The following is a 23,560-nucleotide window of genomic DNA, read 5'->3' on the forward strand; positions in this document are numbered from 1 at the left end:
TTTTGGTTTCCAACTGATGATCCAAATTTATAAAGATCTGTCTTGTGATGGCTTAAACATGTTTCAGTTGAGACCATCACAACTGACAGACAGTAAATTTTCCATGCCATCAGTCAGGACTAGATTGAATCCAAATTCCAGAAATGCAATGTGCTAACCAATAATTGAGGTCGACAACTTGTTTACCTCCCTCCCAACTAGCTTCTCGTGTCCTCTCCTAAATGGTCGTAACCCATGCTGGGCACTCTTCAAAGTGTGTCACAGCAGCCCATTAATTGCCTCCCACAAGTGACCACTTTCATAAATATTGAACAGTGTATAAGCTGTATTTATTTATTTGTTACTGAAGCCAATATAAAATGATCTCAGATATCAAAGAATAGCAGATTTGGATTATTTCTTATTCCGATCCACAGGGCACACATAGTTGGTTGATCTTGCTTCAGATTCTCATATTCCAGTCTTTATATAACCTACCTTTACAATTAGAATTAATTTTAATTTTCGAGGACTTCACAGATATAGTATGAACATTTTTAATTTGAACCTGCACCGTGGTTTTAAACATACTATATAATGCTCGTTCCCTTAAAACCATCATAATTCTGGGGGTTACCATTGACCAGAAACTTGCCTGGGGCAGCCATATAAAGGTTTTGGCTACAAGAGCAGGTCAGAGGCTGAAGATTCTGTAGAGACTAGGTAAAACAAGGTAAAATCACCATAGTCCCACATGACCATAGGCTGCTTTCCCCTTTGAAGGGGAGAACTGATCGTCGTGATTTAACCTGAACATCACCACACCTCAGGTGGCAGGCAAGGTTGAGAAGACGGGGTCTTCATGAATAAGCCCCTGACTCCCCAAATCGTGTCCATCATCTACAAAGGCACAAATCAGAATATGATGGAATAATCTCCACTTGCCTGTTTGAGTGCAACTCCAAAAACCCTCAAGAAGCTCAACACCACCCAGGACAAATTAGCCCAAATTGATTGGCACCCCATCCACTACCTGAAACATTCACTCTCTCCACCACCCGGGCATAGTGACAACAGTGTGTTCCATATACAAGGTGCTCTGCAGCAACTTGTCCAGCCTCCTGATAGCACCTTCCAAACCCATGACATCTACCACCTGGAAGGGAAAAGGCAGGTACAGTAAAGTCGCCATAGTCTCAGATGATCATAGGCTGCTTTCCCCTTTGAGGGAGAGAGCTGGATCACCACACGTCAGGCAAGGGGCAAGGTTGAGAGGGCAGGGGCCTTCATGAAGGATTTCAGCTGGTACGGGGATTGAATCCACGCTGCTGACCTTGTTCTGACATCACAAACCATCTGGCAAGCCAAGTGAGCTAAACCGGCAATCACCTGCAAAGCTGCTAACCATCTGCTATTTCCACTGAAGACCAATCACAAAAGCACTGCCTATATAAGTGCAAACTATTACAGGGAATTCAATACATTTTTTTGCACCTCACTGACATATCTGTATTTAAATCGCTCCATGGATAATTCTTTGTCTATCTCAGTAGGTCTGACAGCATTTGGGGAGAGTGAAGGGGGCTAACATTGAGTCTGGGTGACCCTTCGTCAAAGCTGATACTGTCAGACCTACTGAGATTGCCCAGTATTTTATGTTTTTGTTTCAGATTCCAGCATCCGCAGTAATTTGCTTTTAAAATTTTTGTCTATGTTTGTTTTAGACTTGATGTGGAGATGCCGACGTTGGACTGGGGTGAGCACAGTAAGTCTTACCCAGGTTAAAGTCGAACATATTTGTTTCAAACAATAGCTTTCGGAGCACTGCTCCTTCCTCAGGTGAATGAAGAGGTATGTTCCAGAAACATATATGTAGACAAATTCAAAGATGCCAGACAATGCTTAGAATGCGAGCATTAGCAGGTAATCAAGTCTTTACAGATGCAGAGATAGGGGTAACCCCAGGTTAAAGAGATATGAATTGTCTCAAGCCAGGACAGTTGGTAGGATTTCGCAAGCCCAGGTCCGATGGTGGGGGATGAATGTAATGCGACGCGACATGAATCCCAGGTCCTGGTTGAGGCCGTACTCATGTGTGCGGAACTTGGCTATAAGTTTCTGCTCGGCAATTCTGTGTTGTCGCGCGTCCTGAAGGCCGCCTTGGAGAACGCTTACCCGGAGATCAGAGGCTGAATGCCCTTTACTGCTGAAGTGTTCCCTGACTGGAAGGGAACATTCCTGCCTGGTGATTGTCGTGCGATGTCCGTTCATTCGTTGTCGCAGCGTCTGCATAGTCTCGCCAATATACCATGCTTCGGGACATTCTTTCCTGCAGCGTATGAGGTAAACAACATTGGCTGAGTCACATGAGTATGTACTGCATACCTGGTGGGTGGTGTTCTCACGTATAATGGTGGTATCCATGTCGATGATCTGGCACGTCTTGCAGAGATTGCCATGGCAGGGTTGTGCGGTGTCGTGGTCGCTGTTCTGAAGGCTGGGAAGTTTGCTGCAAACAATGGTTTGTTTGAGATTGCGTGGTTGTTTGAAGGCAAGTAGTGGGGATGACCTTGGAAAGATGTTCATCTTCATCGATGACATGTTGGAGGCTGCGAAGAAGATGTCGTAGTTTCTCCGCTCCGGGAAAGTACTGGACGACGAAGGGCACTCTGTCGGTTGTGTCTGTGTTTGTCTTCTGAGGAGGTTGGTGCGTTTTTTTGCTGTGGCACGTTGGAACTGTCGATCGATGAGTCGAGCGCCATGTCCCGTTCATACGAGTGCATCTTTCAGCATCTGTAGATGTCTGTTACGCTCCTCCTCGTCTGAGCAGATCCTGTGTATACGGAGGGCTTGTCCATAGGGGATGCCCTCGCACGAACGGGGTAAGGCGCTCGACTCATCGATCGACAGTTCCAACGCGCCACAGCAAAAAAAACGCACCAACCTCCTCAGAAGACAAACACAGGACACATTAAAGAAGCCATTAAAGGGCTCACAGAGCACTCTCGAGGAAGCCACGGACGGGAGATGCCCAGAGGGTAATGGTGGTGAGATTCCACAGGTACTTGGATAAGGAGCACATTCTACAGTGTGCCAAGCAGACACGGAGCTGTAATTGGGACAACAGTATCCTGTGGGTCTACCAAGACCTGAGTGTGGAGGTGGCCAGGAGAACAGCAGGCTTCAACCAGATTAGGTCGATCCGTTTTAAGAAAAAGGTGAAGTTTGGACTGTTGTATCCAGCCCATGTCTGGGTCACGTACGAGGAACAGCACTTTTATTTTGAGTCGCCGGAGGAGGGAATGGGACAACTCATCGCCGCCGACTCATCGCTAGCCCAACTCATCGCCAGCCCAACTCATCGCCAGCCCAATAAAAACAGTACAGTCAACAGACTTCTTAACAGCGCTCTGGAGTGAATGGAATCTATTTAAACCAACAGACTTCTTAAAAGCGCTCTGGAGTGAATGTAATCTATTTAAACAATTTAAACCTATAGAAAACAAGTCCAATAAAAACAGTACAGTCAACAGACTTCTTAACAGCGCTCTGGAGTGAATGGAATCTATTTAAACCAACAGACTTCTTAACAGCGCTCTGGAGTGAATGGAATCTATTTAAACAATTTAAACCTATAGAAATCAAAGGACATTTTAACATATTTTTCAGTAAATTGACTCTATATATATTGCATATATATTTATTAACATGATAATCCTCCCACATCTATCCACGCAAACGCATCCACACACACACACCTGCATAGGGTTATTAATCGTGGCATCTCAAAGAAACTTATTAGCATGAAACCAGTGGCATATATCAGCTGACTTGTACCAGAGTGCACTTTGCAACTCACAAAGTTGCTCAATGTATATTCGCACCTGCCACATATAATTTTGTGCTTTTCGTCTGAATAGCTGAAATTGACAAACACCAGGGTTATGGAACATGCGAGCGACAAATGTGAAATTGATTAGGTTCAGATTTGGTCAGTTGACTGTTTACTGTATATTTTTCAGTAAATTGACTCTATTTAAAAAGTGCCCAATATAAAAACGATTGTATTTAACCAGAGACGGACGGAAAACACAATACAAAAAACAGTAACTTACAATTAACAGCGTCTATTTCAATAGAGCCCTACAGTAAACAGTCAACTGACCAAATCTGAACCTAATCAATTTCACATTTGTCGCTCGCATGTTCCATAACCCTGGTGTTTGTCAATTTCAGCTATTCAGACGAAAAGCACAAAATTATATGTGGCAGGTGCGAATATACATATAATTATGTTGTGTAATGGACATAAGTAAGGACAAGCTTTTTTCTACAAAGCACCGTGAGTATTTCGCCAAACCTTGCAGTGTGACAGAAATCTTTATTAAATTCTACCTCTCAAACCAGAAATTTCTCATTGTATCTGATTTGTATTGGAGTGTCTGTCTCAGCCGACCAGTGGTAAAATGCAGTTTAGATGCATTTTTCCGTCCGTCACTGGTTAAATACAATCGTTTTTATATTGGGCACTTTTTAAATAGAGTCAATTTACTGAAAAATATGTTTAAATTGTTTAAATAGATTCCATTCACTCCAGAGCTTTGCTAAGAAGTCTGTTGGTTTAAATAGATTCCATTCACTCCAGAGCTCTGTTAAGAAGTCTGTTGACTGTACTGTTTTTATTGGGCTGGCGATGAGTTGGCTGGCGATGAGTTGGGCTGGCGATGAGTCGGCGGCGATGAGTTGTCCTAGACCCCCGGAGGACACGCTGGACTTCATGAAAAAGAAAAGACTGGTGGTGGACTGAGAACTTTTGAACTTTGCTGCAGGGTTCATTTTTTTTTTGTTTCTCTGTTCTTTACAAAAAAGTTTCTCGTTTTTCATTTTGTGGAAGCTGTTTGTAATGCCTTCTGGATTGATTTGGGACCAGTGGCAGAGCTGAATGAGTTAAGGTTTTCATTTGCACTGTTGGGGGATGGAGGTGTGCTTGTTTAGATTTTGGTGTTTTTCTGTCAGGGGATTGTTTGATGTTGGAGTATGTTTGTATGAGCTGGGGGGGGGGGACGACACGACAATAGGGTGGCAGACTATCCGGCGCCAGGGATGGGGGCCACCAAGCTAGCTGGGCGGGCTAGCTCACGGAAGCGCAGTGGGGGTGTGCATATGTTCGATTTATCAAAGGGGTTGGGTTACAGAGTGTTGTTACTGGGGGGAGGGGGGGAACGGGGAAGGGGGAGGGGGGGAAATGTTCTGCTGATGAGGGAGGGACTTGGGCCAAGGGACAGAGAGGAGGTTGGGGGCGGAGGCTGCCTGGGGGGCTGGCCAGTGGAGTTGCGGAGCATTAGCTGGGGGTGAGCCAAGAAAAGGGTCGGCGAGGGAGGGGGGTGCAATGAGCCCCCCAACTAGGCTGATCACCTGGAATGTTCGAGGGTTAAATGGGCCGGTCAAGAGGCACGTGTGTTCACGCATCTTAAGGGACTGAAGGCAGACGCGGGTAATGTTGCAGGAGACGCACTTTAGAGTAACTGACCAGATTAGATTGAGGAAAGGCTGCGTCAGTCAGGTCTTTCACTCGGGACTAGATTCAGAGACTAGAGGGGTCACGATCCTGATCAATAAGCGGGTGGTGTTTGAGGTGGGTAGAATAATCTCGGATGTGGGAGGTCGGTACATTATGGTCAGTGGGAAACTGGAGGAGGTGCAGGTGGTATTAGTAAATGTGTATAGGCCAAATTGGGATGATGTGGAGTTTACAAAGAGGATGCTGGGGAAGATACCTGACCTAGACTCGCATAGGTTGGTCATGGGAGGGGACTTCAATACAGTTATTGACCCTGGCTTGGACCGGTCAAGCTTGAAAACGGGCAGGATGCCAGCAATGGTAAAGGAACTAAAAGGGTTCATGGAGCAGATGGGGAGGCTGGATCCGTGGAGATTTGGACAGCCAAGGGTGAAGGCGCTCTCCTTCTACTTACACGTGCATAAAGTGTACTCCCAGATCGATTTCTTCATTTTGAGCAGGGCCTTACTGGCGGGGGTAGTGGATACGGGGTACTCAGCGATCACAATCTCACAAGCTCCGCACTGGGTTGACCTGCAGGTTAGTAAAAACAGTAACCAGCGCCCGCACTGGAGGTTAGATGTGGGACTTTTGGCTGACGAAGGGGTGTGCGAGCGGCTGAGGAAGTGTATTCAGAACTACCTGCAGGTCAACGACACGGGGGAAAATTTCAGCAGCAATGGTCTGGGAAGCACTAAAGGCGGTGGGCAGCGGGGAGCTGATCTCGATACAGGCCCACAGGGAGAAGATGGACAGGACAGAGACGGACCAACTGGTTAAGGAGATAGTACAGATCGAGAAGAGGTATGTGGAGACCCAGAGGCAGGGCTTTTAAGGGAACAGCGGAGGCTATAGGCAGCGTCCGACTTGTTAACCACAGGGAGGGCGGTGGAGCAGCTGAGAAAGGCGAGGGGGGGAATCTATGAGTATGGAGAGAAGGCCAGCAGATTGCTTGCACAACAGCTTAGATAGAGAGAGGCAGCCAGGGAGATAGGGAAAATAAATGATGGTGGTGGGAACCTGGTTGGTGATTCAGCAGGGGTGAATAAGGTGTTTTAGGGATTTCTACAGTAGGCTGTACAGGTTGGAACCCCCTACGGGGCCGGAGGGGATGAGACACTTCTTGGAGGGGCTGAATTTCGCAAAGGTGGACGGGGAGCTGGGAGAAGGGCTCGGGCCCCGATCGGGTTGGAAGAGATAGTGGAGGGTCTGAAGGCCATGCAGGCGGGTAAAGCCCCGGGCCCGCACGGGTACCCAGTGGAGTTTTATAAAACGTTCTCCGGGATATTAGGGCTGGTGTTGATGAGGATGTTCAATAAGGCAAGGGAAAGAGGGGTGCTGCCCACCGACGATGTCACAGGCCACAAATACGCTGATTCTGAAGTGGGACAAGAACCCGGAGCTGTGTGGGTCCTCCAGGCTGATATCCCTGTTGAATGTGGTTGCCAAACTGCTGGCCAAAATTTTGTCCTCCAGGATTGAGTTCCAGATGTTATTGGGGAGGACCAGACAGGGTTTGTTAAGGGTAGGCAGTTGGTGGCTAATGTAAGAAGGCTGTTAAATGTGATCATGATGCCCCTGGAAGGTAGGGAGGTGGAGGTAGTGATCGCAACGGATGCAGAAAAGGCTTTTGATCAGGTAGAATGGGATTATCTGTGGGAGTTACTGGCACGGTTTGGATTTGGGCGGGGTTTTATTGACTGGGTCAGGTTGTTGTATCAGGCTCCTGTGGCAAGTGTACAGATGAATAGGACAACATTGGATTATTTTAGACTGCACCGGGGGACGAGACAGGGATGCGCCCCCTCCGCAATGTTGTTCTTGCTAGTATGGAGCCGTTGGCAATTGCTCTGAGAGCCTCAAGGGGCCGTTCGGGGAGGGGGGGGGCACAGAGTCTATGCAGATGGCCTGCTTCCGTATGTATTGGAGCCATTAGAGGGTATGGAAGAAATCATGAGGATTCTAGGGGAATTTGGCCGGTTTTCAGGGTACAAGCTAAATATGAAAAAAAGTGAGATCTTTGCGATCCAGGCGAGGGGACAGGAGGCGATTGGGGGAGCTGCCATTTAGATTAGTAGGGGGAAGCTTTAGGTACCTAGGCGTTCAAGTGGCGCAGGAAAGGGACCGGCTGCATAAATTAAATCTGGCCCGGCTAGTACACGGGACGATTTTCGAAGATGGGACGCGCTCCCGTGTCATTAGCTGGGAGGGTGCAGACGGTGAAGATGACGGTCCTCCCGAGATTCTTGTTCGTGTTTCAATGTCTCCCCATCTTTATTCCGCGGTCCTTTTCTGAATGGGTCAACAAAGTGATCTCTGGCTTTGTTTGGGCGGGCAATACCCCGCGGATAAGGAAGGTAATGCTTGAGCGGAGTCGGGAAGAGGGCGGGCTGGCGCTGCCAAACTTTAGTAACTATTACTGGGCGGCAAATATCGCCATGATCAGGAAGTGGGTGGTGGGGGAGGGGTAGGCAAGGGAGCATATGGAGGCGGCTCCAGCCAAGGGCACCAGTTTGGGGGCATTGGTAACTGCGCCTCTGCCGTTCCCGCCAGCACGGTATTCCACCAGCCCCATGGTGGTGGCAGCCCTGAGAGTTTGGGGGCAATGAAGGAGACATGTGGGAGCAGAGGGAGCATCGGTCTGGTCCCCAATCTGTAATAATCACCAGTTTTCCCCGGGAGGTATGGATGGGGGGGGTTCAGGATATGGCGGAGAGCAGGGATTGAGAGGATGGGGGATATGCTTATAGAGGGGAGGTTTCCGGGTATGAGGGCACTGGAGGAGAAGTTTGGGTTGGCGAGGGAAAACAAATTCAGGTATCTGCAGTCGCGGGACTTCCTACGTAAACAGGTATCAACCTTCCCAGTCCGACCGCTAAGGGGGATTCAGGGTGGTTTCCAGGTGGTGGGTAGGAGAAGGGAGCGTCTCGGACATTTACAAGGAACTTATGGGGTCAGAGGAGACGCAGACCGAGGAGCTGAAGCGCAAGTGGGAGGAGGAGTGTGGGAAGAGAGGATGGTCTATGGGCGGACGCTTTGAGTAGAGTCAACGCATCTGCAACATGTGCCAGGCTCAGCCTGGTATAATTTAAGGTCGTTCACCGGGCTCACATGACAGTGGCCCGGATGAGCAGATTCTTTGGGGTGGAAGACAGGTCTGCAAAATGTGCGGGAGGACCAGCCAACCATGTCCACATGTTCTGGGCATGTCCGAAGCTTAGGGGATTTTGGCAGGGGTTTACAGATGTCATGTCCACGGTGTTAAAAACAAGGGTGGCGCTGATTCCAGAGGTGGTGATTTTCAGGGTGTCGGAAGACCCGGGAATCCAGGAGGAGAAAGAGGCAGACCTTCTGGCCTTTGTTCCCCTGGTAGCCAGAGACGGATACTATTAGCTTGGAGGGACTCAAAGCCCCCGAAGTCGGAGACCTGGCTATCGGACATGGCTAGCTTTCTCTGTTTGGAGAAAATCAAGTTCGCCTTGAGAGGGTCACTGTTAGGGTTCACCCGGAGGTGGCAAATGTTCGTCGACTTCTTCACGGAAAATTAATCGTCACCAGAAGGGGGTTAATAAAAGTGGGACCTGTAAGGGAGGGAGACTGCTTTTGCACTATGTTTATAGATTCATGTACATTTATTGTGTTGTTGTATTATATTACCAAAAAAACCTCAATAAAATGTTTATTAAAAAAAAAGAAAGTATCCTACCTGGCTGCATCACAGCCCGGTATGGCAACTGCTCAGTCCAAGACCGCAAAAAACTGCAGAGTACAGAGTCGTGAACACAGCCCAGTGCATCACACAAACCCACCTCCCATCCACTCTGTCTCCACCTCCCGCTGCCTTGGGAAAGTAGGCAGCATAATCAAAGACACCTCCCACTCGGGTTAGTCTCTCTTCCAACCTCTTCCATCGGTCAGAAGATACAAAAGTCTGAGAACACACACCAAAGATTCAAAAAGTTACTTCCCCGCTGTTACCATACTCCTTAATCTCCCTCTTATCATGCATCTTCTCTACTGTATAGCACTACATTCCGTATGCTTTCCCAATGTCTATGTATTTTTATTTTATTTTTATCGTATGTCCTATGCACATCCAGTCATGAACCGTTGAGGTTAATTAAACAACTAATTGAATGAGAAGATTCGACTATATCCCCAACCTGAATGATGGCAGAGTCCAGCAAGTCAGTGCAAAAGACAAGGTTGCAGCATTTCCCATCATCTTCAGCCAGAAGGGCTGAGTAGATAATCCATGGCAGTTTCCTCCTGTCACTGCTCTCCAGATTACTTGAATACATTCATTCGGGCTTCTTGTTGAAGCTTCCACCATCACCGGCGCCAGTCTTCAGCCAAATTAAATCATTCCATATGATATCAAGTAACAGCTGAGTACAACAAAGAAGCAACAGTTATCTGTGCTGCCAACATCTCAGCTGTAATGAATACTTGTGCTCCAGAACTTGCCGCACCACTAGCCAAGCTGATCCAGTACAGTTACAACAAGGAACCTTAATAAAATTGAAGTAAATGAATCGGGGGGAAACGTTCCACTGATTGGAGTTATACCTGGCACAAAGGAAAGTGATTTTGGTTGTTGGGGGCCAATCATCTCAGCCCCAGGAAATTACTGCGGGATTTCCTCAGTGTAATGTCCCAGGCCCATCACCTTCAGCTACTTCATCAATGACCTTATCCCCATCATAAAGTAAGAAGTCTTACAACACCAGGTTAAAGTCCAACATGTTTGTTTCAAACACTAGCTTTCAGAGCACTGCTCCTTCCTCAGGTGAACATTCACCTGAGGAAGGAACAGTGCTCTGAAAGCTAGTGTTTGAAACAAACATGTTGGACTTTAACCTGGTGTTTTAAGGCTTCTTACTGTGCTCCCCCCAGTCCAACGCCGGAATCTCCACATCATGGCCCCCATCATAAAGGTCAGAAGTGGAGAGATATTCACTAATCACTGCAGCATCAATCAGCCATATTTGTAAATCCTTAGAGAATGGGAAGCAATATCTGCCTGCATGCTGCAATACCTGGACAACATTCATGGTTGGGCTGACAAATGTAACATTCTCGTCACACAAGTACCAAGCAATGGCCATCTCCAATAAAATAATGTAACCAACCCCCCCCCCCCCCGACAATCAATGGCATCACCATCGCTGAATTCCCAACCATCAACATCCTGGGGACTTAATACTGACCAGAAACTCAACTGGATCATCCTTATTGAGTGTTTACAAGAGTACATCAGAGGCTAGGAACCGCACCTTCCAAACCCGCAACCTCTATCACCTAGAACAGGAGAAACAGACACATGGGAACACTATCACCTGCAAGTACCCCTCTAAATCACACACTATCCTAACCTGGAAGTATATCATCACTCCTTCACTGCCGCTGGATCAAAACCCTTGAACACCCTACATATGCCCTAAATGTACTTGCATCTCAAGATGCCCAGTGATGTGGCCTGAGATGCCCACATCCCATGAATGAATAAAAAAATTCAAAACATAATGGCAAAGATGGTTATGTCCATGTGGTGTAGTTTCATCCCAGCCTCAAACCTTTTTCTGAAACACTGTTCAACACTTACAGTGGGTTCATCAGGAAAACATCAACTGTAAAAGTGGAGGGTGGGGTGGAGGGGGGCGGGGTTTGTAACCCAAGAAAGTTGGTTGTTTTGTGATGTCATACGAGACCAGAGTCCTTCAGATAATTATCCAATAATTCAAATTAAACAATGTAATCAGCACGGTAAAGTGTTCCATACCTCAGAAAAAAACAGGTAATAGAAATTTGCAATTTAAAATTCAGAGTAGCACGCATATCAGCTGGAATTTGCCTGGACCAGACTAATAAGCTTTAATGAACCAAGTTTACCTTCTCTGGGCTCCCTCCAATGCCAGTATATCTTTCCTTCGATTTGGAGACTAAAACTGTTCACAGTATTCCAGGTGTGGTCTAACCAGTGCCTTGTATGGTTTTAGGAAGACTTCCATATTTTTATACTCCATTCCCTTAGAAATTCCATTTACCTTTCCTATTACCTGCTGAACTTGCACGCTAGCTTTTTGTGATTTATGGACAAGGACCCCCAAAACTCTAAGCTGCACCTTTCTGCAGACTTTCTCAAATTAAATATTCAGCTTTTATTCTTCATACCAAAGTGCATAACTTCACACTTTCCTACATTATATTCCATCTGCCAAGTTTTTGCCCACTCACTTAACCTTTGTAGACTTTATGTCATCTTCACACTTGTCTTCCCACTTAATTTTGTGTCTTGAAAGTACCTTTTTTGTCCCAATTCTCTGCCTTTATCAATTAGCCAATCCTCTATCAATGCTAATATACTACCCTCGACACCATGGACTCTTCACTTATTAAACAGCCTTTTGTGCTGTACTGTATAGAACGTTTTTCGGAAATCCAAGTATACTATATCTACTGATTCCCCTTTATCTATCACCACAAATAGTTCTAATAAATTTGTCAGGCATGATTTCCCCTTTAAGAGGCCATGCTGACTGCTTGATTATATCATGCATTTTTAAATTGCTCGCTTTTAAAGCAAACCAAGGCAGGCCAGCAGCACGGTTCAATTCCCGTACCAGCCTCCCCGAACAGGCACCGGAATGTGGCGACTAGGGGCTTTTCACAGTAACTTCATTGAAGCCTACTCGTGAAAATAAGCGATTTTCATTTTCATTTTTCATTTCATTACATCCTTTATAATGGCCTCTAACATTTTCCCAATGACAGATGTCAAGCTAACTGGCCTATAGTTACCTGTGTTTTTTTTTAACTACCTTTCTTTTTGAATACACTGATGAAATTCCAAGAAGTACCATCTCTTTTTGTCGAGCAAAAGGAAACAATTGCCAGCAATGTACTAGAACTACCTACATTTACTTTTGAGTGGCTTTTGAGATTTTATGTTGCAATGTAGACCACCATCTATGCACAGATATGCACAGAAAAGAGATCAATAATGACATTGCAGCAGTCGTATGCAATCTGTGGAACTTAATGGAATCCACCTAGTCTTGCAAACTTATGTGTTTTTGTGCTAAAATGCATAATTATATTTGATTGATTTTGAGAAGCTGGAGTGGTCACATTAATATGTACAGGCGTAACTTTTCAAAAAGATTTGTGGCCCACTTTTGTGAAGTCAGAACATTGTGTAATTGTCTTCTCCATCGACAATCACATTAACAATAAAAATAAATCCTCTTCCTTCACAGAGGCTTCCATTCTAATTAAACCATCCTACTTACATAAATAGCCTTTCTTGCCTTTTTTTAAAAGGGACTTTCCAGCTCTTTTTAATTATTCAGCTCTCATGCTTTTTTTACATGTCGTTTTAACTTGTTTTAAACTTGGATCAGCAACTGTTCATCTCGTCAGTCAAAATCACTGAAATGATTAGATAACATCATTTTTGAAAATATAAATCGTAAAAAAATTAACCTTTCAGAAGTGATTGCAACTTCCCAATTTTAGACATCTCATCGAAGGATAAGTATAAAAAGCAGTACAGAAAATGCAGCAATATTATGAATAAATATATGTGACACTTTGGTGGATGGAGAATATTAAGGGGAAACCAGGGGGAGATTATGAATTATGATATAATAAATACTAATTGGTACTGGTCAACTTCTTCCATTGGGCAGGAGACACAAAGTCTGAGAACACGCCCAAACAGATTCAAAAACAGCTTCTTCCCCCTTGTTACCAGACTCCTAAACGACCCTCTTATGGACTGATCTCATTAACACTACACCACTGTATGCTTCACCCGATGCCGGTGTTATGTAGTGACATTGTGTACCCTGTGGTGCCCTATTATGTATTTTCTTTTATTTCCTTTTCTTTTCTTAATGATCTGTTGAGCTGTTCGCAGAAAAGTACTTCTCACTGTACGTCCGGTACGCGTGACAATAAACAAAATCCAAATCAACAAGCCATTAACCAGGGAACATAAATTTAAGATAAATCATTTTTAAAAATCCATGATTAGAATTTTCTAACAGTCCATGAAAAGGGATAAAACAGAAAAATGCTTGAAATATTCAGCATGTCAGAGTAGCATCTGTGGAAGAGACGTGTTAAGGTTTCGGGTCTGTGACCTTTCATCAGCTTTCACCAGTTCTGATGAAAGGACACAGACCCAAAACATTAACTCTGTCTTTATCTCGACAGAGGCTGTCTGATCTGCTGAGTATTTTCAGCATTTTCTGTTTTTATTTCAGATTTCCAGTATCTGAAGTAATTTTGCTTTTCCACTGAGAATGAGATGTGCCGTTGAAAAAGAAGAATTTTGAAGGCTACAGGGAGCAAACAGAAGACAATGTTCGGACAAGTAGTCAACTTGTTGGTCCAAAGCTTGCTTTCATGCTGTAACACTGATTCAAAATGACCCTGCAATTCATGATATCCAAACCCATCCTAATGTACAATCTCAGCTTGACGTGGAGATGCCGGTGTTGGACTGGGGTGAGTACAGTAAGAAGTCTTACAACACCAAGTTAAAGTCCAACAGGTTTGTTTCAAACACTAGCTTTCGGAGCTGGTGTTGCAAGACTTCTTACTAATCTCAGCTTGAGCAAATATTATTGGTTCTGAATTTTGTTTAGTGGTCCAGCTACAAATACCACGGCTGACAAAAACTGGTAGGCTTCTACAATCTGAAGTGCAAAAAAAAGGCAAACAAGTTACATAAGGATTGCATAAGGATTAGAAGCAAATGGATAATCCGCATTTATTAAGCCCCAATTTGAAAAGCCCGCACGCACATTGCTGACAGTGACAGTTTTCACGGGGTCACAAACAACTTGATTGAAGTAAAATAATTATGTTTAATTCTGAACTTTCTCACATTTTTACACATGGTTAACTTATCTATACATTGGTGATTTTTCTTTTTTTAAATTCACTTTCATGATGTGAATGTAAAGGGGGAGGACCATCTTCTTGAACTGCTGCATTCCATGTGCTGCTGCCAAAATGCTGTTGGATAAGGAGTTACTGGATTTTGACCTGCATTGTGTACATTCCATAAGCTTTGCTTAACCTAAACATTTTTTTAATTTTTCCAATTAAGGGGCAATTTAGCTTGGCCAATCTGAAGCCGGCACTCCCAGTGCAAACTTTTGAGCTGTCAGGTTGTTGCTGTGGTGATGAGTTGATGCAGCTGCTCTCTCTCTCTCTGTTGCTGCTGCTCAGTCTGCTGCCTGTTCCAGTGCTGTTTTCTGCTGAGCTGCCTGGAGCGAGGAAGGTAGGGAAGGAAGAGAGGAGAGGAGAGAAGGACTGGAAGGAGGCAACTTCAACACCAAGGTGGGAGTAGAGCCTGTTTGCTGGGTCTCGCCTGGGCTGAGGGCCCTGTCTGGCTTGGTCTCCAGCTATTAACATCTGCCTCCAGCAAAGACAAAGCCATGATGGGGGAGCCAGTTCTGTATCCATCTTACCACCTCACCTCTGATCCAGTGTGACTTCACCTCTTGTACCAGTCTGCCATAAGGCATCTTGTGAAAAGCTTTACTGAAGTCCATGTAAACAATATCCACCGCCCTCCCTTCATCAATTATCTTTTGTCACCTCCTCAAAAAAACTCCATCAAGTCAGTGAGGCACGACCACCCCTTCACAAAACCATGCTTTCTCTTATGAGTCCATTTGTTTGCAAATGGGTATAAATCCTGTTCCTGAGTATTCTCTCCAAAAATGTACCTACATTGATGTGAGGCTCACCGGCCTATAGTTTCCAGGGTTATCCCTGCTACCTTTCTTAAACAGCGGTACCACATTAGATATTCTCCACACCTCTGGGATCTCACCTATAGCCAATGAGGATACAAAGATGTCAGTCAAGGCCCCAGCTCCCATTCATAGATCTGGAGGGTTTTCGTTACCATCTGCAGGTGCTGCCCGTCTTTTACCATGACCTGCTTAAAGTCTAAAACATGGTCGCCTCGCCCCACAGCTCTCAACCGTCAGGAGTGGTGGCTGTTGTCAGGGAGCTGCTACTCAGGAATCCGCACCTCCACCATTTCAAGTGGCTGGCGGAGGAGCGGCCTGTGCCTGCTGGGGTGACCAGGATCGGGGACATGCTGGTTGGTGGAGGAGTGGGCTGGATAACACCACGTGTTAGCACACCGCGTGGCAGTGGACACCTACCTCGTGGCCAATGCCAACCGAGTCCTCACAACGGTCATGCTCAGACCCGACGGCACTCGCGGTCTGGAGGATGCACAGCTGTGTGGTGGTATTCTCTCTGGGCAAAACCCTGTACAGACTGAATTTCACATTGGCCCCAGGCCCCGAAACTTCTCTCAGCGGCTGGTTCCCCACAGTCCTAGCCGCCCCGTGGAAATGCCCTCCATGCTTTTTCACACTGCACAGAGGGGTTCCTGTACAGGCTGCTGCTGCACTCCCTTCACCTCCTTTTGCTCGCCCATCACCCGGACACGCCATGGCATGCCTTGTTGCCATCCAGCGGTGGAGGTCCTTACTGGAGGTCCCTCTATGGAGGGGGGTCACCTACCAGACTGTCTGCCCTTCTTCCGTGGCTACATTCACAGTGGGGTGTCTCTAGAAAGAGAGCATGCGATGTCCACAGGCATGACAAGACCTTCCATGCCCAGTGGGCTCCCCAGGGCTTCGGGTGCTTTATTGACCCCTTAAATTGCACTCTTATTTGATACTTTTAAGTTTCTGTTTATCTTTATTAACAGGAGCAGCCCTTTTTCCTTTGTGCCTACTTTCTTCTATTTTGTTGGTGGACCGCAAAAAGAGTGGCTAATCCACCTACCCTGCATATCTTTGGGTTGTGGGGCGAGACCCACACAAACATGGGGAGAATGTACAAACTCCACAAAGATAGTGACCTGGGGCCACGATCAAACCCAGGTCCTCAGCGCCGTGAGGCAGTGGTGCTAATTACTGTGCCATCATGTCACCCAGCTTAACCTAAACATAAGCTGATTCCATAGGCCTCTACTCAGTTGATAGATGCTTAAATTACCTGCAATTTTCTGATAAAGACTGATATAAGCTGAGAGTGCATAAACCTCATAAAATGCAAGCAAAGTTAGAAAGATATACAAGACGCAATACGGCAACAAAAAGTTTAAAAAAAGAGATTGAGAACATGTTCAAACTTGTGGTGGTAAAGCACCATTGGATGCTAGTGTTTGACTCCTCCATTCTATTTCTGGTACACAGACAAGGGTTGCAACCTTTGTCTATCTGTACAAGGTAGAAACGTTTACAATTTCTGAAGAATTATGAATGTCAAATCACAGTTTAATTTCACGGAGCTAGTGCCCAAAGACAAACAAATGTAGTTAGACTAACATTGGAAGAAATGAACTTATTTGTCAATTAGACAACACCCAAGTATACTGATGCACATTATCCAATATTATCTGACACCAGATTCAATAACACTCCACCCCAGCATAAGACCACCCTTTAAAATTGTTACATAGATCATGCAGTGGAGAAGGAGGCCACTTGGCCCATCAAGTCTGCACCGACCCACTCAAGCCCTCATTTCCACCCAATCCCCATAACCCAATAACCCCTCCCAACCTTTTTGGATACTAAAAGCAATTTATCATGGCCAATCCACCTAACCTGCACATCTTTGGACTGTGGGAGGAAACCGGAGCAAACCCATACAGACACGGGGAGAACGTGCAGACTCCACACAGAGTGACCCAGTGGGGAATTGGACCTGGGACCCTGGTGCTGTGAAGTCACAGTGCTAGCCACTTGTGCTACCCTTGTGGTCTTACTGTTAATAGTAAGAAGTCTTACAACACGAGGTGAAAGTCCAACAGGTTTGTTTCAAATCTCTAGCTTTCAGAGCGCAGCTCCTTCCCCAGATGAATGTTAATAGAAACTAGACAGTATGACCACCTCTTGCCTAACAATAAAAGTTAGACACCTTCAGACCAGATCTTTGCATGGAGGCCCACAAACATTGATTCCATATTTGTCTACTTTCAAATAAATGGGGACATTGAGACTTCACGTCTGGTTAGAAGGGTACAGCGCTCAAGATTCATTCAAAAGCTGTGGAATCCACTGGAGATTTGCCCTGGTTGTTTAGGAGATCATCCAAACCCCCCGGGTATTTTAACCTTTAAATAGTTTACTCCCAGTATAATTAAACCACAACCATTGCATGCAGTTCTTCTAAATTGCACCTCACTTGAAACCGGTAAAACATGTAAATACCGACACTTAAATGCTACTGATGAACCATCATACCACCACAGCTACATCACATTACAGAACATAAACAAATCAAACAAACTAAGATACCCTCAGGTGAAGTATTTAAAAAATAAAATGAATGCAAGTTTTTCAACAAATGGTCACTGATCAGTTCGACACAAAACACAAAACACTAATTAACACAAGGGTCGGCAAACGGCGCCAGTCAAGCGAGGAAATTTTAACAGCTACGTCAGACATTAAATGTATTAATGGCAGTAACTAGTAAAATAATTTCAATCTTTAAATAAATACTCACCACACGTTACAACTATAGCCTCTGAAGAAGCACTACCACGTTACCCGGCTGGCGCCGCGCGGTGGGAAGAGGGGTACGTCACCGCGCAGTGCAGCGACTGGAGGTTGGCGTCACCGCGTAGTGCGGCGGGTGGCGGTGTACGTCACCGCGCTGTGAGCGGATGGCGGTAACGTCACCGCGCTGTGCCGCGGTCACCGCGCTGACTCCTCCCGCCTATTTAGCCCGCTCGGTGACGGGCAGCCTGTCAGCCACTCAGACACTGAAGGCTGATGGATGGTCGCCCCCTCGGCGGAGGAAACATTGTTTAAAAATCTCACACGGCGGACCCGAGGCTGGGGGTGGAGGTGGACTTGATGGCGTCTTTGGAGCGAGTGAAAGTGTTGGTGTTAGGGGATTCAGGTAAAGGTTCTCATTCACTTTCCTCGAGCGATGGAGCAGGCCTCCTCCAGCTGCTTGCTCATTGCCCAAAGCAATTCCTCGGACAGAGCGCTCAATGTATGAAGTTCCAGATGACTAAAGAATGGTTATTTGATTAATGTAATCAATATATTGGAAATAGAGTTATAGCCACAAATATTAAATACCAGGAGTCATGCTTCCACATGTTGTTTTGGATATGGAATCTGCTCGATAATAAATGCAATTTGGTCTTTTAAGTTGATCCCTAATCTTCCTGACCCTCAAATTGATTCTTTGATTAGTGTGGCCAATCCACCTAACCTGCACATCTTTGGGTTGTGGGGGCGAAACCCATGCAAACATGGAGAGAATGTGCAACTCCACATGGACAGTGACCCAGGGCCACCTGAGGAAGGAGCTGTGCTCCGAAAGCTCGTGTTTGAAACAAACCTGTTGGACTTTAACCCGTAAGACTTCTTGCGGTGCTCACCCCAGTCCAACGCCAGCATCTCCACATCATCTCAAATTGATGGGCAATACTGTTTTCTATGTTGGCAACATTCTCCATTGGATTCACTTGTAATTTAGGGTCCTTTTTGACACTGGTTCTATAAAATGACCAATCCATTAATGAGTGGGCCAGACTAGGGTAGGAAAATAGAGCCATAAGAGTTTTACAGCATGGAAAGAGGCCCTTTGGCCCATTGTGTCTACGCCCACCATCTATTCTAATCCAAATTGGGATTGGATTGGATTGGATTTGTTTATTGTGACGTGTACCGAGGTACAGTGAAAAGTATTTTTCTGCAAGCAGCTCAACAGATCATTCAGTACATGGGAAGAAAAGGGAATTAAACAAAATTCAAGAAAATGCATGATAGGGCAACACAAGATATACAATGTAACTACATAAGCATTGGCATCGGATGAAGCATACAGGGTTTAGTGTTAATGAGGTCAGTCAATAAGAGGGTCATTTAGGAGTCTGGTGCCAGTGGGGAAGAAGCTGTTTTTGAGTCTGTTTGTGCGTGTCCTCTGACTTTTGTATCTCCTGCCCGATGGAAGAAGCTGGAATAGTGAGTAAGCCGGGTGGGAGGGATCCTTGATTATGCTGTCCGCTTTCAACAGGCAGTGGGAGGTGTAGATGGAGTCCATGGATGGGAGGCAGGTTTGTGTGATGGACTGGGCGGTATTCACGACTCTCTGAAGTTCCTTGCGGTCCTGGGCCGAGCAGTTGTCATACCAGGCTGTGATGCAGCCCGATAGGATGCTTTCTATGGTGCATCTGTAAAAGTTAGTACGGGTTAATGTGGACATGCCGAATTTCCTTAGTTTCCTGAAGAATTATAGGCGTTGTTGTGCTTTCTTGGTGATAGCGTCGACGTGAGTGGACCAGGACAGAATTTTGGTGATGTGCACCCCTAGAAATTTGAAACTGCTAACCATCTCCACCTCGGCCCTGTTGATGCTGACAGGGGTGTACTTTGCTTCCTGAATTCAATGACCAGCTCTTTAGTTTTGCTGGCATTGAGGGAGAGACTGTTGTCGTTACAGCATTCCACTAGGTTCACTAGCTCCCTCCTGTATTCTGACTCGTCGTTATTCGAGATCCGGCCCACTATGGTCGTATCGTCAGCAAACTTGTAGATGGAGTTGGAACCAAGTTTTGCCACGCAGTCGTGTGTGTACAGGGAGTAGAGTAGGGGGCTAAGTATGCAGCCTTGTGGGGCACCGGTATTGAGGACTATTGTGGCGAAGGTGTTGGTGTTCATTCTTACTGATTGTGCTCTGTTGGTCAGAAAATCGAGGATCCAGTTGCAGAGTGGAGAGCCAAGTCCTAGGTTTTGGAGCTTTGATATGAGCTTGGCTGGGATTATGGTGTTGAAGGCGGAGCTGTAGTAAATAAATAGGTGTCTGATGTAGGAGTCCTTGTTCTCGAGATGCCCTAGGGATGAGTGTAGGGCCAGGGAAATGGTGTCCGATGTGGACCGGTTGCAACGGTATGCGAATTGAAGTGGATCATGGCGTTCTGGGAGTATGGAGGTGATGCGCTTCATGATCAGCCTCTTGAAGCACTTCATTACAACTGACGTCAGGACCACCGGGCGGTAGTCATTGAGGCACGTTGCCTGGTTCTTCTTTGGTACCGGTATGATGGTGGTCTTCTTGAAGAAGGTGGGGACCTCGGAGTGGAGTAGGGACAGGTTAAAGATGTCTGTGAATACCTCTGCCAGCTGGTCTGCGCAGGCTCTGAGTGCACGACCAGGGATTCCATCCGGGCCCATCGCCTTACGAGGGTTCACTTTCAGGAAGGCCGATCTGACTTTGGAAGCTGTGATGGTGGGTATGGGTGAATTATGGGCTGCTGGGGCACTCGACAGCAGATTGTTGGTTACCTGCTCGAACCGAGCATAGAATGCATTGAAGTTCATCGGGGAGGGGTGCGCTGCTGTCTGAGATACTGCTCGGCTTCGCTTTGTAGCCCGTTATGTTGTTTAGTCCTTGCCACAACCGCCGAGAGTCTGTCTGTAACTCTAGTTTAGTTTGATATTCTCTCTTGGCATCTCGGATGGCTTTGCGGAGGTCGTACCTGGATTTCTTGTATAGGACAGGGTCGTCTGCCTTGAACGCCTCAGATCTGTCCTTCAGTAGAGAGTCAATCTCGCGGTTGAGCCATGGTTTCCGGTTGGGGAGCGTACGTACTGCTTTCTTTGACACGCAGTCGTCCACACATTTGCTGATGAATTCTGTGTCGATGGTGGCATACTCGTATGGACCAGTCCACTGTCTCTAAGCAGTCACGTAAGAGCTCTTCTGTCTCCTCTGACCAGCACTGCACGACCATCTTAGCTGGTTTCTCCTGCTTGAGTTTCTGCTTGTAAGCCGGGAGAAGGAGCACAGTCTTGTGGTCTGATTTCCCAAAATGCGGTCGTGGGATGGAACGGTAAGTGCCCTTGATTTTTGAGTAGCAGTGGTCAAGAGTGTTGTCGCCCCTGGTGGGACACTAGATGTGCTGGTGGAATTTTGGCAGTACACTCTTGAGGTTGGCCTTGTTGAAGTCTCCAGCCACGATGAACAAGGAATCCGGGTGTTCTGTTTTGTAGTTGTTTATGACTGTGTACAGTTCATCCAGCGCCTTCCTCACTTCTGCCTGGGGTGGGATGTAGACCGCTGTGATAATGGCTGAAGTGAACTTACGTGGAAGATAGTATGGACGGCACTTTACGGTCAGGTATTCCAGGTCTGGGGAGCAGTGGGTCGCCACATCCAAACACCAGGAGGAGTTGATGAGGAGGCAAACCCCTCCACCCTTCACTTTGCCTGAAGATGCCGATGCCTGAAGAATTTCCAGCACTTGGTCTGTAGCCTTGTATTCTATGGTGTTTCAAGTGCTCATCAAAATGTTGAGTTTTCTCGCCTCTATCACCCTTTTAGCCACTGAGTTCAAGATTCCCACCACTCTCTGGGTGAAAAGTATTTTCCCCAAATCCCTTCTAAGTCACCTGCCCTTTACCGTAAATCTATGTCCCTGGTTATTGGCCCCTCTACTAAGGGGAACATACTGCCTACCCTGTATGTCCCTCATAACTTTGCCCCCTCAACCTTCTCTGCTCTCAGGAAAACAATCAACCTAATCAGCCTTTCTTCATAGCTGAAGCACTCCAGCCCAGGCAACATCCTGGAGAAACTCCTCTGCATTCTTTCTAATGCAGCCACACCCTTTCTATTGTGTGTTGGGTACTTGTGCTGTACAGAGTTGTAAATTATTGATAGAATGATCCAAATTGGTTCAACTTGCGATATGCAATGGAAACTACTTTTATTGAGTTGATTTGATCAGAATGGAAGAAAGACTCGCATTTATATAGTGCCTTTTGTCAACTTGAGAATCCCAAAGTTACCACTGGTCACCACTGAATTTTTAATGTATGGTCACCACTCAAAACCTAGGACTTGGCTTCTCACTCTGCAACTGGATAAGACCATAAGACATAGAGGCAGAATTAGGCCACTCGGCCCATCGAGTCTGCTCCGCCATTCAATCATGGCTGATATTTTTCCCATCCCCATTCTCCTGCCTTCACTCCATAACCCCTGATCCCCTTATTAATCAAGAACCTATCTATCTCGGTTTTAAAGACACTGTGATTTGGCCTCCACAGCCTTCTGCGGTAAAGGGTTCCACAGATTCACCACCCTCTGGCTGAAGAAATTCCTCCTCATCTCTGTTTTAAAGGATCGTCCCTTTAGTCTGAGATTGTATCCTCTGGTTCTAGTTTTTCCTACAAGTGGAAACATCCTCTCCACTTCCACTCTCTCCAGGCCTCGCAGTATCCTGTAAGTTTCAATAAGATCCCTCCTCACCCTTCTAAACTCCAACGAGTACAGACCCAGGGTCCTCAACTGTTCCTCATTTGACAAACTGTTTATTCCAGGGATCATTCTTGTGAACCTCCTCTGGACTCTTTCCAAGGCCAGCACATCTTTCCTTAGATATGGGGCCCAAAACTACTCGCAATACTCCAAATGGGGCCTGACCAGAGCCTTTTACAGCTTCAGAAGTATATCCTTGGTCTTTGTGGTTTTTATAAATGACTTGGATGAGGAAGTGGAAGGGTGGGTTAATAAGTTTGCCGATGACACGAAGGTTGGTGGAGTTGTAGATAGTGTTGAGGGTTGTTGCAGGTTACAACAGGACATTGACAGGATGCAGAGCTGGGCTGAGAAGTGGCAGATGGAGTTCAACCTTGATAAATGTGAAGTGATTCATTTTGGAAGGTCGTGTTTGAATGCTGAATACAGGGTTAAAGGCAAGATTCTTGGAAGTGTAGACGAATAGAGGGATCTTGGGGTCCACATACATAGATCCCTCAAAGTTGCCACCTAGATTTATAGGGTTGTTAAGAAGGTGTATGGTGTGATGACTTTCATTAATAGGGGGATTGAATTTAAGAGCGGTGAGGTTGCTGCAGCTTTATAAAACTCTAGTTAGACAACACTTGGAATATTGTGTCCAGTTCTGGTCACCTCCATTATAGGAAGAATGTGGATGCTTTGGATCAG

At 46.0% G+C, this 23,560-nt stretch overlaps 2 protein-coding genes across 4 annotated transcripts in view; one reads left to right on the top strand and one right to left on the bottom strand.

The window, feature by feature from the left end:
• The window catches only part of gtf2e1 (general transcription factor IIE, polypeptide 1, alpha), a 79,346-nt gene extending 61,123 nt beyond the window's left edge, over nucleotides 1-18,223 (bottom strand). Inside the window, exons 1-2 of one of the 3 annotated variants that reach the window (XM_038801941.1) lie at nucleotides 18,098-18,182; nucleotides 9,703-9,927 (exon numbers count right to left, since the gene is read on the bottom strand). In XM_038801941.1, coding sequence (XP_038657869.1) covers nucleotides 9,703-9,872 — 170 coding nt within the window. In that variant the 5' untranslated portion in view covers nucleotides 9,873-9,927; nucleotides 18,098-18,182. Of the gene's footprint in view, nucleotides 1-2,154; nucleotides 2,217-9,702; nucleotides 9,928-18,097 lie in introns of those variants that run through there. The other 2 variants (XM_038801942.1, XM_038801943.1) reach the window with 2 other exon arrangements.
• Nucleotides 18,224-18,294: 71 nt separating this feature from the next.
• The window catches only part of rabl3 (RAB, member of RAS oncogene family-like 3), a 32,637-nt gene continuing 27,371 nt past the window's right edge, over nucleotides 18,295-23,560 (top strand). The window contains exon 1 of the mRNA XM_038801944.1: nucleotides 18,295-18,496. Within this exon, the coding sequence (XP_038657872.1) occupies nucleotides 18,451-18,496 (46 nt within the window). The 5' untranslated portion in view covers nucleotides 18,295-18,450. The remainder of the gene's footprint in view (nucleotides 18,497-23,560) is intronic.

Source organism: Scyliorhinus canicula, chromosome 7, assembly GCF_902713615.1.
Source record: "Scyliorhinus canicula chromosome 7, sScyCan1.1, whole genome shotgun sequence".
Taxonomy (NCBI): domain Eukaryota; kingdom Metazoa; phylum Chordata; class Chondrichthyes; order Carcharhiniformes; family Scyliorhinidae; genus Scyliorhinus; species Scyliorhinus canicula.